Raw genomic sequence first — 16,271 nt, 5'->3', positions numbered from 1 at the left:
TATTGCAGTGATCTGTCAGAAGATGACTGGAAGGTGTCAGGCCCTGTGTCTGGTTAAATATTAGGAAGAAGGCTTGTGTTTTACAGGTCAGCTTTCCAAGATACAGTATGTTGGTGTACCTTTCCTTCATGGTTCCAGACCAAACTAGAAATGTTCTAGCTTGTACTTTGGAAGCAGTTGTGCCTTGAGAGCAGCTGTAAATAAAATATGGTAGTTTGATTATTGCTTTGGGGGGTAGACAGTCCTGAATGTGCAGGTGCAGTGCTATTTTTTCTTGTGTTTCTCTCCCTCTTAAAAGCTTGTTTTAGCCAAGCGTGGTGGCTCATGTCTGTAATCTCAACACTTTGGGAGGCCAAGGCAGGTGGGTCGCTTGAGCCCAGGAGTTCCAGGCCAGCCTGGGCAATGCGGCCAGACACAATCTCTACAGAAAATACAAAAATTAGCCGGGTGTGGTGGTGCACGCCTGTAGTCCCAGCTACTCTGGAGACTGAGAGGTTGGAGGATCGCTTAAGTCCGGAGGTTGAAGCTGCAGTGAGCCGTGTTCACACCACTACACTACAGCCTGGGCAACACAGCAAGACCCTGTCTCAAGAACAAAAACAAACTAACAAAAAACTTGTTTTACTGAGAAAATAGAGAAGAGAGAGCTGGAAGAATCATTTATGTAGATACCATGTAAATTGGCATCACTGCATCTAGGATCATAATTTTCTTTATGGCAGCCTGTACTGCAGGGCACAGTCATTCTCTAACCTTAATCCTTGAATAATCAGTTTCGAGGAACACTGCTAGCCATTCCAAAGTAATAGGATTACACCTGAAACTTACGGGTGAAATGGTTAGTCTCTTTAACCCCCTCTAGTAACCCTCACGTGGCACTAGTGACACCAGGAGTTTTAGATCTCTTCATTTTATGGAAGAAAAAGCCAGAGTCCTGCTAGTTAGCAGCTGTCTTGTGTCAGTGTTCTCTCCGGAGACACAGAGAACTTTGGGTTAGTTAAGTTCTCTCACCATTGTTCACTGTAACTGTTATTGTTAATTCAGACCAGCAGGAAACAGTATTCTTCATGGTCATTGTATGATTAAAATGTCTCTTTTTAATTTTTTTGTCTTGGGAGGTGAAGCTCTCATTTGCTTGCCACATTTGTAAGAAAAACAGCAAAAACCCAGGAGCCAACCCTCCTAGAAATAGCAGTTACCATCGTGTATTCTATACAACATGACATTCTGTCTTGAGATTGCAGTGAGAGTGGCGGCCTGTGGTTGGGTGGGGAGGAGTCGGGAGGGAAAAGAGGAATGATCAGAGCCCTTAGACTTTAGGGCTCAGGCAGACACCACAGAGGCTGCCGAGAAGGACATCCAGGCTTAGAGAGGTGGAATCACTTGATGAAGCTTGCATGGCTAGCGAGGGTTATGGCCTGGGAAATGGATTTTTCTGACTGTATCCAGTGCTCTTTTTGCTAGAAAGCAGTGTGAAGAGTACAGACGGCTCGGCTTGGGAGGCCCGTCACTGCTCTCAGCTCCAGGCCAGCCTTCCTCTCCTCCCTGCTGCCTACTCCTGGCATCCCTGCAGACGCTCTTAGGACAGTCCTCGTCTCCTCGGGGCAGTCCTTCCTTCCTTCCCAGACCCCCTCTTTTCTTTCCTGGCATCTGATTCCCTGACCAGGGCTGTGCTTCGTTGTTGCTGGGGTCACAGTCGTCCTGCTTCTCTGAGAGCCTGGATTGTGGCTAGTCCTCAGAGCCTGGCCAGAAACCTAGTTCTTTCTCAAAGCCATCCCTGGTTCTCACATGGAGCTTTGAAGTGACTCCCAATGCTTACCTGGCTTGCTATGCGAGTGGCCTGCTTTGCTGTGGTGAGAACTTGGGGTGTGCTCTCCCTCCCCTCGAGAATGCGACACCACACCCTGTCAGACCCTGTAGGAGTTACTGACCTCAGCTACTGCATTCCAGTGGACATCTCAGCTCTGGAGTTTGACAGATACGTTGAGGGCTTAGCCACGGCAGGCTAGGCTCTGCCAGCCACTTCTGCAAAGATCCCCAGCTCAGGCGCTTCCAGCCTGTTAGCCTTCCAGCCTAAAGGCCCTGCCAACACCAGCACCCCTGGGAACTCCTCTAGCCTTCGGGGGCCTTCTGTGTCACCGTGGATCCCTCCCTGTGTTGGACACCATCTCTCGAGAGAACCACTCATATAAAAGGCACACCTCAAACTTAATCAGATGTCACTTTCCGCAGAGGCCTGCTTCCATCCTAAGTGAGCAACTGGACTTCAATATTTGGGAAGCACTCCCTGTGTGGTGAGTGGACCTCGTCTGTCGTGTGTGTTCCCTGCGAGGCCTGTTCTCATTATTCTCCCCTCCTTAGGGATCATGAGCCTTTGTATGGCAGTAGACAGTGTGCTTCAGGAAATCATACTTCGATCATCTCTTTATTGTAACCACGAAGAGCATCACAAAGCTGCGCACATGCGCTCCCTCCTGACTTCCTTCAGTCTTCAGTTCGCTCCTTCTCTTAGGCTTCTCACTTTCCTCTGTTCCCAGCTTAGATTCTGGAGCTCTCCCTTCCCATTTGTTCTTTCAAGAAATGTTTAGTAGTCACCTACCAGTGCCAGGCTTTGTGTTAGGTGCTGGGGAAACAATGAGAAGGCAAAACAGCGCGGCTCTGAATGGGAGGGAGATGGCCGTTCATCAGAGGAGCACACACAGGCCTGAAATGACACCTGCCTGCGTCCTCTGAGGGGAGGCTCCTATGCAGTGAGGGGAGTCACTAGAAGCCCCCCACCGCCAGCCGGAATCAGCCACAAACTAGAAACCCCATTATTTCCTCTGGCAAATGCTGTCTCTTCTCAGGACCCCTTAGCCCCCGCACTCCCCGACAGGAAACCCTGCCTTGTCCATTTCTGGGCTCACTGCAGTCAAGTGTTCGTAGGTTTATCCATTTAAAGTCCTATTCCAGCTACTGGGTGTTGATCATTTAAGAAGATAAGCTGAGAATGGGGGTGGGGGGTTTCGTTTGCCCCTTCCGTGTAAAGCAGATGGGAATCGTTTAAATACAAATGACCAGGTGGTGCCATCCTGGTGGGAAGGAAGCCAGGCTGTTTTTAGGTGGGCTCGCATCGCCCCCTAGTCCTGCCCATGAGCAACTAACTCATTGGGATGTTGAACTCTGGTGGGTATGCAAAGCAGCCAGGTGCCCTCCTCAGTTCAGTCCAGAATCTCCAGGGTAGTGGTCCTGATCCCTAAGGGGAGGGGAGCTTGCAAAAATTACATGGGGAGCTATTTTCAAATGATACTGCTAAGTGTAGTTATTTCCTGGGTGTAAATTCAAAATTCATCTACTGCAGATTTACCAAATTATCCTCCTGGACACCCACGGCTTTCAAAACCTCCTGGGTGATTGTAACGCATGGCCACGGTTCAAAACTGCTCTAATAGTGCGTGGGTTTCTGTTGGCCCTAATAATGCCAATGGCCTCACAAATAGAAGCCTCAAATAGAAGATCCAAAGGAGGACAAGGTAATGCTGGCAAACTCATCCTTGGAAAAACTGAATTGTTTGCATTTCAAAAATAGTTTTGTGATATTGGCCATTATTTGATTTAATTGAATATTTTTCAATGAAATATGTTTATTCTAGTTTATGTTACTAAATATAGTTGTATTGGTGATGAAATAAAATCTAAACCACCTGCTTGTGTTGTGAAGATTCTGTCTTCTCTCACTGGGGTTTCAGGCCAGTAATTAATCCAGGACATGTTAACTGCTGAGTGCCTGCTCTTACAGGCGTTAGGCATAGACAAAGAAAAATATGGTATGGGTTTCATTTCAAAGAGATCACAGTGTGATGAGGAAGGTGAATTTGTTGAAAAATTTTAAGATACTTACAGGTGCAGGTTAATAATCTTAACATTGCAAATGATCTTTTTCTCATACCTCATTTTATTTGCCTGCCTTTTGCAAAGCTAATAAGGTAAAATTCATGCCTTGCAAGTTACAGTAATCGTGGACTCTAAAAACTCCCCTTATTTTTAGTTAAAAGTAAGACCCTGGGTGTCGTGGAAAATCACAGCTTCTGGTCCCAGCTCTGCTGCTCTTTGCATGAGTTGGGAGGAGCCAAGGAGCCTACCTGGTATCTGTTTCCTCATCTGTGAAACTGGTGGTAGCACCTCCGCATTGTTGCAAGCACTGAGAAAGCAACAGGATATATGCAGAAGAACCTAGCACTGTGCCATGGACTATGGTACTTAGTGTCCTTCGTTGTCTTTCTATCCCCTCAACTCTAGGAAAAATAACATTTTAAGACAATAGGACATTGACCTCTTGAGCAGTATCAAAGAACAATGATTTGGCTAAGGAGAAAATGCCCAATAATGATTTGCTTGATTTGGGTTTCTTGATTTATGGCGTTATTGTAACTTTTGCCAAATAATGCTTTGTTGTGGTGGTGGTGGGGGGGTGTCCTGTGCATTGTAAGATGTTTGGCAGCATCCCTGGCTGCCACTAGATGTTAATAACACCCCCAAATTTGAAATAACCAGACATTGCCAGATGTCTCCTGAGGGGGCAAATCTCCGTGGTTGAGAGCCTCTGGCTGGGGCCCTTCCCTCTCTGTTGTCTGGGGTGAATTCTATCCCTCTGCCTGCTACAAGTGTCACAGAGTTCTTACTATCCATTAGAGAAGGGCAAAGTAAAGTCATAGTGTGGCTGCTCCATACCTACCAGAATAACAGGAACGAAAGAGTTGGAAAACTGTTGGCAAGGATGTGGACCAACTTGAAATCTCATACCCTGCTGGTGGGAGTATAAATGGGTACTACTGCTGTGGAAAACTATTTGGCAATATTTGCCTAAGCTGAACATACACTTCCTTTTTTTTTTTTTTTTTTTTTTTGAGACAGAGTCTCGCTGTGTTGCCCAGGCTGGAGTGCAGTGGCGCGATCTCGGCTCACTGCAAGCTCTGCCTCCTGGATTCACGGCATTCTCCTGCCTCGGCCTCCCAAGTAGCCAGGACTACAGGTGCCTGCCACTGCGCCTGGCTAATTTTTTGTATTTTTAGTAGAGACGGAGTTCCACCGTGGTCTTCTTGATCTCCTGACCTCGTGATCCACTGCCTTGGCCTCTCAAAGTGCTGGGATTACAGGCGTGAGCCACCATGCCCGGCTGCACATACACTTTCTACGTATCTGCTCCTGAGTACATGTGCAACAGAAATGTATTCAGAGGCTGACAAGAGACACATACTAGAATATTCATAGCAGCACTATTTATAATAACCCCCACGTAGAAACCACCTAAATGCCCATCAGTGATGGTAGAATGAAGGACCTGTGATATATTGGAGTAATGGAGTACTAGACAGCAGTGCAAACGAATGCTAGGCAACTGCACATAAAAATAATGCTACCACTCATAAACAATGTGGAGTGAAGGAATCCAGCCACAAGAGTAGCTACCATACGATTCTCTTTCTATAAAGCGATCAATCCGATCTACGTTCTTAAAGGTTTGGATAGTAAGTTACCCTATGGGGGTAGTTACTGGAAGAGGAAATGGGTGGAGGTGGGGTACGTTAAAATTCTCCCTATTAAAATAACAGCCATGGTTTGTCTTTCTTGGACGGCACCCTAACTGGTTGGAAGGATGGCTCTGGAGGTGCTTAGCGCGCTGCATAATGAGTGAAGCACTGCACAGTCAGACTGACCTGTGAAATGAAGTTGCGTCACACATTGGGGTTAGCAGCAAACTTAGCCTTTCAAATGTTGAATATTTGGGACATTTTCTCCAGTTCTTCTCGTACTTTTCCATGGAAGTCAGTTCTAGTCAATCTTGCAGGAATACATCTATGGATAATTATGATTTGCTACACAGTGAATATCAGAATAGGGTTTTAGTTGTGAATGTTCTTTGAATGGGACTTACTGAACCTAAATTGGTTGTAGTAGTGAAAATCATTAATCATGTATGTTTGCAAGAAAATATTTGTATTGTCAAACATATAAGACAGTAGTTGTAAAACTAACAAGTTAAAGTGTTTTGCAAGAGATTTCTCTTTTCTTGGGGACGCTAATCTAATTCCCTTCCTTCACACTGATTTATTTAAAACACCATCCTTATCCTGTAATCCTAGCACTTTGGGAGGCTGAGGTGGGCAGATCACTTGAGGTCAGGAGTTCTAGACCAACCTGGCCAACATGGTGAAACTCTGTCTCTACTAAAAATACAAAAATTACCCAGGCGTGGTGGCACGTGCCTGTTATCCCAGCTACTTTGGAGGCTGAGGCAGGAGAATTGCTTGAACCTGGGGGGCAGAAGTTGCGGTGAGCAGACATCGTGCCACTGCACTCCAGCCTGGACCACAGAGTGAGACTATGTCAAAAAAACAAAAAAAGCAAAAAACACCATTCCCAGTCTGCACTTTTTAGGATTATTAATGTTAAATTTATGTTAAAGGCATATTTCCTATTTAATCATTTGATATCAATTTAATTGGTTTTGTATTTTGTTTTAACTTTTGCAGAGTTTAGTAAGAATTAAACTATTTGTTAAAAGATATTTTCTATGACTTTTAATATTAAATAAAATAAGATTTATTTTTGTATTTGAAATATAATGCACATCAGGCAAGAAATAGCACAAATTCTGCAGTTTGCTTTTTCAAAATGGTCTTTGTAATTTAAAGTTCACCTCTAGAGGGTGCCGTTGTATTGAAAATTTAAATTTGATCTGAAGCACCATTTAAAGTTTTTGAAAAGTGCATAAATGTGTTAAAATCTTATTACAGAGAATGATCAGTCGCTACTTAATAGAAGTTGAGTGTGTTTTAACTTACAAATGGTAGTATTTTATCAATAATAAAATCTAAGACATAGTTTAATCATACTTGCTTTTGTGAAAAATTCCACAAAATACTGTCCTTTTAAAAAATCATCCTTGAGCAACCCCAAGTTGTATAAACACTATTTTATGATATATTTAGGAATTCTTCACTTATAAGAAAGTAACAACAAAGGGAGCTTATTAGATATTTGGTTTATGTCGGTTTTTTTTTTTTTTTTTTTTTTAAGTCAGCTACTCCCAGGTACTGTACGTCATTGATATTTAAGGCATTTGAAGTTTGTTTTGTTTTGGTTTCTTCTTTAATTCAGCAGCTTAGCTGTTGACCTACTGTGTACAAAGCAGTCTTTATAATATGGTACGGGACCGACACAGAAACTGTCTCATAGTCTGTTTTGTTTTAGGAAGAAGTGTAGAATAAACCTAAAATAATGCCGGATGAAGAGATTAATCCTAGCTAATGGTTCTTAGGGGGGGTAATTCAGCTAGGCCTTTAAGGAATTTGCATTCTAAACAGTGTTTAAAAGAAAAGAAAGTTTAGTTTCTTAAGTCATCTTTTTTACCACTAAATGCTAGGTTTTACCTTAAACACTTTTCTTTTTTCTTGTTTTTTTTGAGTCGGAGTCTCGCTCTATTGCTCAGACTGGAGTGCGATGGCGCAATCTTGGCTCAATACAACCTCCGCCTCCCGGGTTCAAGCAGTTCTCCTGCCTTAGCCTCCCAAGTAGCTGGGATTATAGGCACCTGCCACCACACCTGGCTAATTTTTTTGTATTTGGTAGAGATGGGGTTTCACTATGTTAGTCAGGCTAGTCCCGAACTCCTGACCTCTGGTGATCCATCCCACCGGCCCTCTCAAAGTGTTGGGATTACAGGTGTGAGCCACCACGCCCGGCCCCTTAAACCCTTTTCTATGCTTTCCTTCTTACAACCTTATCTTAGTAATTAAGATAAGTAGATTACGAAGCAAAATATGTTGACCAATGTAGTGTTTTACAAACACCACCATCATCGTCATCATCATTACTGTTCTTAGTATACTGAGGAATGTGCCGGTAAATTGCGATGGACCTAGAGATCCTCTGATCTTTTTTGCATCTCCAACTTATTGTTTAACTGATGCTTTAGCTCAAGGAATAGTCAAACTTATTTTCTTGTTATTAGTAAGGTCTGTTTTGAATATTATTTATATCAGGTTAAAGTGTGTGTGTGTGTTTCTACATGTAGTAAGAAGAGGAAAAAAGCACTTTAAAATGAAAGCATTAACTAAATATCCAACTTACTTGAAACCCTGGGAGGAAGAGCGCAACTGAATCCAGTGGCGAAACCAAATAGCGCAGTAGGGTTACTCATATTTTCTAGTGTGATATTTGGAGATGTTATGTTAGACTTAACATTGAAACTTTCCCCACTCTTCAGGTGCTCAAATGAAAGCATTTTATTTTAAATAAATGTCTGGGGAGTGATTTTGATCATTTGGCTTTTCTTTCCCCAGGCTGATATTAAATAGAAGATTATTTGGCTTTTATTACGCAGCTCGCAGTTTTGGTGATCCATTCTAAAGTGGTAGTCAAATCTCTAGCAAATTAAACAGATCAGCCTAGTAATTAGCCTGGGCTTTCTTTTATCGTCATATTGCCATTATTCCACAAAGATGCTGAGACACAACCGTAATTAACATTTATAAAGCACTTATTGGGCCAGGCGTGGTGGCTCACGCCAGTAATCCCAGCACTTTGGGAGGCCGAGGCGGGTGGATGGCTTGAGGCCAGGAGTTCAAGACCAGCCCGGGCAACATAACGAGAAACTGTCTCTACAAAAAATGATTTAAAAAAAAAATTAGCTGGATACGGTGGCATGCACCTGTGGTCCCACTGAGGTGGAGGATCACTTGAGCCTGGGAAGTCAAGGCTGCAGTGAGCTGTGATTGAGCCACTGCACTCTAGCCTGGGCAACAGAGGGAGACCCTGTTTCAAAAAACTGAATCAAACCAAACCAAACCAAACCAAGTTGAGCACTTATTATGTGCTGTTGGGGAGTTTCACACTAAGGACTGAGGCTTAGCTTTCCTTCCCTCTAGAAGCTTATGGTCTAGTTTGGGGGAATTGGTACTGACATATGGTATAATTAGTAAACAATAGAAGATAAAAAGCACCTGCACAAGTCTATAAGCTCTGCAAGTTTAGAGCTGTCTCAGTCGACTTTGCTCTTTGAGACAGATACCCCATCTTAAACATCTCTGAATCTTCCAAAGTTGTAAAGAAATGTTTGGATTCTTATTAACTTGTTAAACTCCAATCAAAAGGAGGTATCATGAGATATGTAAGCTATAATAAGATATACATATCCATTGCTTATGTCTCACCAGGGAATATTATTGTGTTGCTGCTTTTTAAAAATCAAGAACTTTCCTTATCCGCACCTTCATTATAGGAAGAATAAACTATTTGTAGGCTAGTTAGAAATTCAGGAAAATGTAAAAAATGCCCACCATTCAAAGATGGGCACTGTTAACATTTTGGAATACTTTCCAGTCTTTTTAATGTATACTTTTTTCTATATATATGTATGTACTCATAAATACATTAGCACAGTTGGTGAATAATGTGAATTAGTTTTATATCCCATTTTTATTGTTTTCAGTTAACAAATGTAGTACTATCACACAGTATATAGCATAGCATTTCCTCATGTCATTATAGATTATTGAAGGTGTTGTAATGGCCGCCTAATATTCTGTCATCGATAAGCCACAGTTTTAATGCATCTTATTGTTTTTGGACTTTAGGTTTTCAGGTTTTCATTTTACTCACAGCAGTATGATAAGCATTTTTATGAAACTCTTCAAATCTTACTATTTTTTTAAGACAGAAGTCTAGAAGTGGAGTCCAATGCAAGGACAAAGGCGAGGACATTTTTTCATAAAACAGTCCAGTGTGTGTCAGCCTGCTTTATAGGCAGGCGTTATGTGTTTATGCTGCATTAGCAGTGAGCAAAGGTTCCAACGGCATCCTGTTGCCCCAGCAAGAAATAAGATTGAAAAAGTCTTTTTGTTAAATTGGCAGATGGAAAATCACTTAATTTCTTAAAATTTATATTTCTTTGATTATTAGTAAGGTTGAATAGTTGTTCAAAAATGTGTTGGCCATTCGTTTCTCATGCTCTTTACTCAAAAAATGTTTATTCAGATGAAGTGGTTTTTCAGTTTTTTTCCTTTGCTCTATTTTTAAATGTTCTTTATATACCAAGAACATTTATCCTTCACTGTAATATATGATACAAATATATTCTTCTGTTTCGTGTTTTTGCCCCTACTTGGTTTTGGTGTTTTTAGATGTATAAAAGCATAAAATCTGTATACTAAATCAAATTCTACAATTTCCTTGGTGGCTTCTGTCTTTGATTAAAAATTTTATTTCTGGCTTAGCAAATGTTTTCCTATTCCACATCAGATAGTGTGAACATATCCTTATAGTTTTGTAAGTTTTTGCAGCAAAAACCCTACTTTAAAAGCATCTAAATAATCTTTAAAACATTTGGGATTTATTTTGATGTACAGTATAAGGCAAAGTGCTATTTGGGTTCTTTTCTCAGTAATGCTTGTTTTGTAATCCACTTCTTCCCCCATTGACCTGGATTTCTGATTCCTATATACACAGTATCTGTCTGTTCCTACCTAGTCTGTACCCAGTAACACTCCAAAAATGTTCTTTGCTTTATGTTTTAAATATTTGGTAGATCAAACGTATTCATTCTTAAAAAAAGAAATAGCTTTTCCCATCTCATTTGTGTGTGTGGATAAAATTTAGACCCATATTTCCAATTCCCTACAAAACTATCCTGTTGGTACTTTAATTATAAATATATTAGCCTATGAATGAATCTGAGAAGGATTGATATTTTTTAGTATTTGGGTTTTTTTTTTTTTTTAATGGATGAGTTGATTGTACCCTGAAGTACAATCAGAATCTACATGGTGTTTCTTAAAGGCAATGACCTGTGGTCTCCAAGAGATGCTGACAGCCACCTAATGACATCGAGTAAGATAATCCAGTGTGTGCTGGAAGTAGCGATGGGGAAATGAAGAATCTGCCTTTTAGATGTTTGATTTTATTCAGCTGGTATTTATTGATGGCCTACCACGTGCCAGGCTTCTGCCAGATTGACCTTGAAAAGGTGAGGAAGGCATAGTCCTTGCTCCGAAGGTCTGGACTTGGCTAGGAACGAAGCACATACAAGGTGCGGGTTGAGCATCCTAATCCAAAAATCTGAAATGAAAAATGCTCCAAAATCCGCACAGTTTTGAGTGCTGGTACAACATTCAAGTGAAACTCTCATATTGGAGAATTTCAGATTTCAGACTTTAAAAGTCTGATTAGAGATGCTCAACTGGTAAGTATAATGCAAATATTCCAAAAACCAAGAAGGTCTGAAATCCCAAACACTTATGGTCCAGGTATTTTGGATAAGGACTACTTATCCTGTAAAAGGATAGCTTGGAGTAGCGTGTGAGGAGATGGTAGGACAGGGTCCCAGGGAGGTTTCACAGGACAGGAGGGGCTTTCTGACAAGTCTCAAGGAAGAGAGGATGTTTGCTGAGCAGACAGGCTGGGAAAGAAGAGGCGTCTTGCACACTGAGAAGCGAACTGATGTGATTTGTGGAATAACTAACTGCAGGTCATCCAGTGTGCTTGAAACTAAGGTGAAAGTTGTCAGGGGCTGGGATGGAAAGGCCTAGAGTCGGTCCAGGAGGCGCTCCCAGCCTGCAGAGGCTGGCTATTGTAGCTGGCCCCTCTGGAGCACAAGCTTCTCTGTGAAACCAGGTTTGTTTTATTTTCCCCCAAGACTTTGTTGCAGACTGATAGTTTATAAAATGTAATGCAATAATTAGAAAATAACTGAAAACTACAGCCCTCTAATTGCTTTAATATTAAGATTAGAGAGACATAAAATTAGTCTGTCAAATTGCTATAGAAGTTTTAAATGTTCATTCTTAGTTTCTGTATCTAGCTTTTGGGGACTAGGAACACCTGGTGCTCGAACCCCTCTGGATCACACTTGGGTAGCACCGTGCTAGCCTCCCGGATCAGCGGGAAAGACGTGGTGGCTGTTGGCTGGGAATATTACAACAGTCAAGGTAGAGCTGTGAGACAGTGTCCATGAAAATGGTTGCCACCTGGAGCCTGAGAACTGCTATTGTAAATGATGCTGAGTCACTAAAGGGAAGTTACCAAATATTTGATTCATTTTCTACAATGGTATTGTTTGAATCATGTGCTTAAATCACTATTAAAAAAAAAAACCTCTTCATGTCAAAATAAGTGAATAAAACAAAATATCTTAAGGCAGGGTTTTGTTTTTTTTTCCTTCCCAGATGAAAGCAATGGTTCTCAACCTTGACTGCATATTGGAATCACCTGGGACTTTAGAAGCTAATGCTGCTGGTTCCCACCCCCTCAGATGAGTTTGGGTTGCAACCTCAGCATCAAGATTTTTAAAAGCTCCCCCCGGTTCTAATGTGCAGTCACCTCTCTCCCATGTGGGATATTCTAATGATGGATAAAGTTTTCTGATTGAGAATTTATGTAAAAACATAGCACAGTAAGAGTACTCCAAAACTATCAGTTGAATTTATATCTGATACCTGATATTGTTTGTTTTCAGTGCAATGATCTTGTGTATACTGGATGTTATGAGTTTTAAGTTTTCTTAAACCCTCCCCACCAAATACCATTAAGTATTTTAATTACAATTGATAGGATACATATCTTTCACTATAGCATATTACATGTAATATAGCATCAATAAATATTCTTATAAATGAAAGCTTGTGAAATCTTGATTCCCCTTTTACTTACTTCCCCTGATGTCACCCCAGTGATTACTGTTGGAGCAATGACGGCAACAGTATTTGGATGTCATATGAATTTCCAAATAAGTTTTTTTTTTTTTTTTTGAGACGGAGTCTTGTTCTGTCACCCAGGCTGGAGTGCAGTGGCACAATCTTGGCTCACTGCAGCCTCTGCCTCCCTGGTTCAAACAATTCTCCTGCCTCAGCCTCCCGAGTAGCTGGGATTACAGGCACATGTCACTACGCCTGGCTAATTTTTGTATTTTTAGTAGAGACAGGGTTTCACCATGTTGGCCAGGCTGTTCTCAAACTCCTGACCTCAAGCAATCTGCCGGTCTGAGCCTCCCAAAGTGCTGGGATTACAGGCATGAGCCACCGCATCCGGACTCCCAAGTAGGATTTCATTAGAACACCTTGCCATGAGTACGCCTAATAAATCCAATGCAACTATTGCTGGATTTTTAACATATAACTCCTTCAAATTATTTATTCAAATATTATTTTAGAATATTGAAAATATATTTTTAGAATATTCATTCAAACGTTTAGAGTTTTTTTTTCTATTTTGTTAACATATTCTTCATGTGCTGAAAACTGAACATTCAGTGGTTCACTCATTAAGTAAACAGTTTCTGGGCACCTAAACTTGGTTGTGCTAGGCACTGGGTAATGAAAGTTTAAGCCCCTTGTCCTAACAATAGCAAATAGTACAGCCGCATGCCACTAGCTTCTTATACACAGGTGGGTGTCATACATGCCAAATGAAAATAATTTTACCCTTTCCTTCTATAATTTGAAGTACATTTTCAGTTTTTGATATTATAGCCTTATTTGCTTAAACACTCTTCCACCTCTTCTCCCCTCCTTGTCTCACACCGTTGCCCAGGCTGGAGTGCCGTGGCACGATCTTGGCTCACTGCATCCTCCTCCTCCCAGGTTCAAACAATTCTCCCACCTCAGCCTCCTGAGTAGCTGGGATTACAGGTGCGCACTACTACGCCAGGCTAATTTTTGTATTTTTAGCAGAGACGGGGTTTCACCATGCTGGCCAGGCTGGTCTCGAACTCCTGACCTCAAGTGATCTGCCTGCTTCGACTGGGATTACAGGTGTGAACCACTGCACCCAGCCCCCTCGTTTTTTTGTTTTTTTTAAATAAAGTTATAACATTAGGAGGGAAAAAACACTTTAAAAGTAGTTCTGTCAACTATTTTGGGGGCTGTAGGCCAGTCATTTAATCCATCTGAACCTCAGTTTCCTCTGCTGTGAAAGGGTGATACCCTCCCTGCCCTGTCCATCTCAGTTGTTATGGGGATTATGGAAAAAGTTATATGTAACGTTAACATAAGAAATTTAAATATCCAGCTAAAGTGTAAATGGACTTTATAAAACAATCTTTAAAAGAAACAAAGAAACTGTATATATATGGCTTATGCATCACTAGCACTTCGGGTTTCTGAAGCCCCAACGTGAAATTTCACGAAAGTTGCATTCCATGGAAGTTTGCTTCCATGATGAATTTTTTACTTTGTACTCAGCTCCTGAAAAAGAAACTTCCTGGGTTTTCTTTTTTCCTCCTACGGTTTTGCAGCGGCCGGGCTGCTTCCTGTCAAGAGCCACTCTGCCAAGGCCCCGTCTCTAGAGTCTCTCCCCCTCCCCTTTCTCTTTCTTTCCAACACTTGCTACATTGAGAGGCTGATCCTGTGTAGAAGCCCTCCCTGCCTCTGCCGCGCGGCGCAGTGAGCATGCTCGGCCTCCTGCGGGAAGAGGAAGCGGCCGCATAGGAGTCATGCCAAGCATAGCCCGCATGTCAGCGCTGCCGGCTTGCAGCGGGCTGTGAGCGGGGCCGGCGCCGCTTTGTCCTAGGAAACGGGCTGCGCGTTTCTCTTTTTCACTCTTTTCCATTTCCAGGAAGGACTTGTAAGGACTTCTGAAACGCTCTTTTCATACTCGATCGGGGATACAGTACATACACCGTCTACCAGTAAGCCCTTGAAGGGTTTCGTGTGAGCTCGATTTTTTGTGCCTGGGTTTTTTTTTTTTTTTAAACTTTTGCATACTTTGTTTTCATAGTCTGAGGCTGGGCCTCTGCCTTTGTGAAGTTGAAGAGCCAGGATTCATTTTTGAAACTTAACTCTTTTGGGGCGAAAGCAAAGAGCTGGTTTTCTTTGCTAGCCCAATAAATGCTATTTATGAAGATGGACCTGTTGAACTATCAGTACTTGGACAAGATGAACAACAATATCGGCATTCTGTGCTATGAAGGTAGATGTCCTGCTGTAGAATTACTGCCCGTTGCTCTTCCCGGCCACTCCTCCTCAGTGTGCTGGGTGCCTGCCTTCTAAGCCCTGCTGTCCTTCTCGGGGCTGTAGGGCGCTTGAAAGGCCGGCGTTTCTTAGATTCGGTTCGGCACCGAGTGTGTTCGAATCTCGGGCTGCGGGGGGCGGTGGAGGGGGCTGGACGGGGAGGCGGTGAAGTAGAAACCCTTCAAAGTTTGTTTTATGCTTGCAACGTACTCGCGCCTTACATTTTTAACTCTTTAAAATGTATGTCTTTTTGATTTCCGTTAATGTTGTCTTTAGGGGAAGGACTTGTAGGACGCCGGTAAAAGTTGAGCCTCTGTTTGGGGGAGGGGCTGGTAAGGATTGCACCGTCTACTGTACCCCGTTGTGGGCCACAGCGCCCTGCAGCTCACGGAGGGGGAGCCAAAGTTACAGCGAGTTTCTGTGCTCGCGAGTGAGTGTCCCAAACAGCGGAGAATGTCGCTCTCCCGCGTGGGGCTGGAAGGGCACCGTGTCAGCGAGCACAGGCCGGCTCTTTGTCTCGCTGGCGCTTCCTGTGCAGCCCGGGGAGCGCTGACATTGGGGGGTGTTCCTCGCGCTCTGCTCCCTGTGGGAGCGATTACACAACACCCCGACCCCCAGCCTGCCCTGAAAAAGAGAAAGCCGCGCTCAATTCTAATTTATTACCTCCTACTGCCCGCGAGGTGCTTCCCCCACTGTCTTGTATTTCAAGCTGTCTCTGGTAGCAGTAAGAGAAAAATCTATTTCTTAAGCGGTTGGAACATCCTCTACGTGCGATTTGAAAAAGTGGCAATGGCCTGGGTCTGCCGCCGAGAGGCATCTCCGGGGGAGTTCGGCCTGGCAGGAAGTGTATTTTTTGTTGTAACCACACACACATCCGGGACTCTTCTCTTTCTCCATTTTTTCTCCAATGATACACGGGACATTTCTCTTGAAAAAGAAAACAGTTACAAAAACTTGGGAGGGTAATTCACTTGTAATTTTTAGTCTAAAAACTTCAGGCCTGTTTCCTAATCAGTTGAAAACTTACCCTTTCAAGAATATTTTTCCCCTTCAAGGAAAAAAACAACCCTCATTCGTGTTGTTTTTTAAAACTCTATGGATAAGGATCTCATATTTAACGTTTCTTAAAAAGGGTATTTGTTTTTCTTTACTCCTACTAGTTCTTGCTATGAGAATTTTAGTGAATTGCTTTCTTTGCATCTGATGTATTAAGTAACATCTTGCTTCTGAGCTCACTTTAAAAAGGTAGACGACTTTAGAAAGCCATAAGCAGCCATTGCTGGGCTT

General features: G+C 42.4%; 1 protein-coding gene across 4 annotated transcripts in view; it reads left to right on the top strand.

Annotated features, from left to right (window-relative positions):
* The window catches only part of LOC105477714 (vestigial like family member 4), a 162,066-nt gene that overhangs the window by 61,662 nt on the left and 84,133 nt on the right, over positions 1 to 16,271 (top strand). The window contains exon 1 of one of the 4 annotated variants that reach the window (XM_071092227.1): positions 1,295 to 2,294. The exons of 2 other annotated variants lie outside the window; for them this stretch is intronic. Coding sequence is in view for 1 of the 2 variants with exons in the window: in XM_011734377.3 (XP_011732679.1) it covers positions 14,862 to 14,943 (82 nt within the window). In the remaining variant the exon portion in view is untranslated. Of the gene's footprint in view, positions 1 to 1,294; positions 2,295 to 13,894; positions 14,944 to 16,271 lie in introns of those variants that run through there. One more of the 4 variants, XM_011734377.3, reaches the window with a different exon arrangement.

This window comes from Macaca nemestrina, chromosome 2 (assembly GCF_043159975.1).
Source record: "Macaca nemestrina isolate mMacNem1 chromosome 2, mMacNem.hap1, whole genome shotgun sequence".
Taxonomy (NCBI): Eukaryota; Metazoa; Chordata; class Mammalia; order Primates; family Cercopithecidae; genus Macaca; species Macaca nemestrina.
This window is presented reverse-complemented; position numbering and strand designations above follow the sequence as displayed.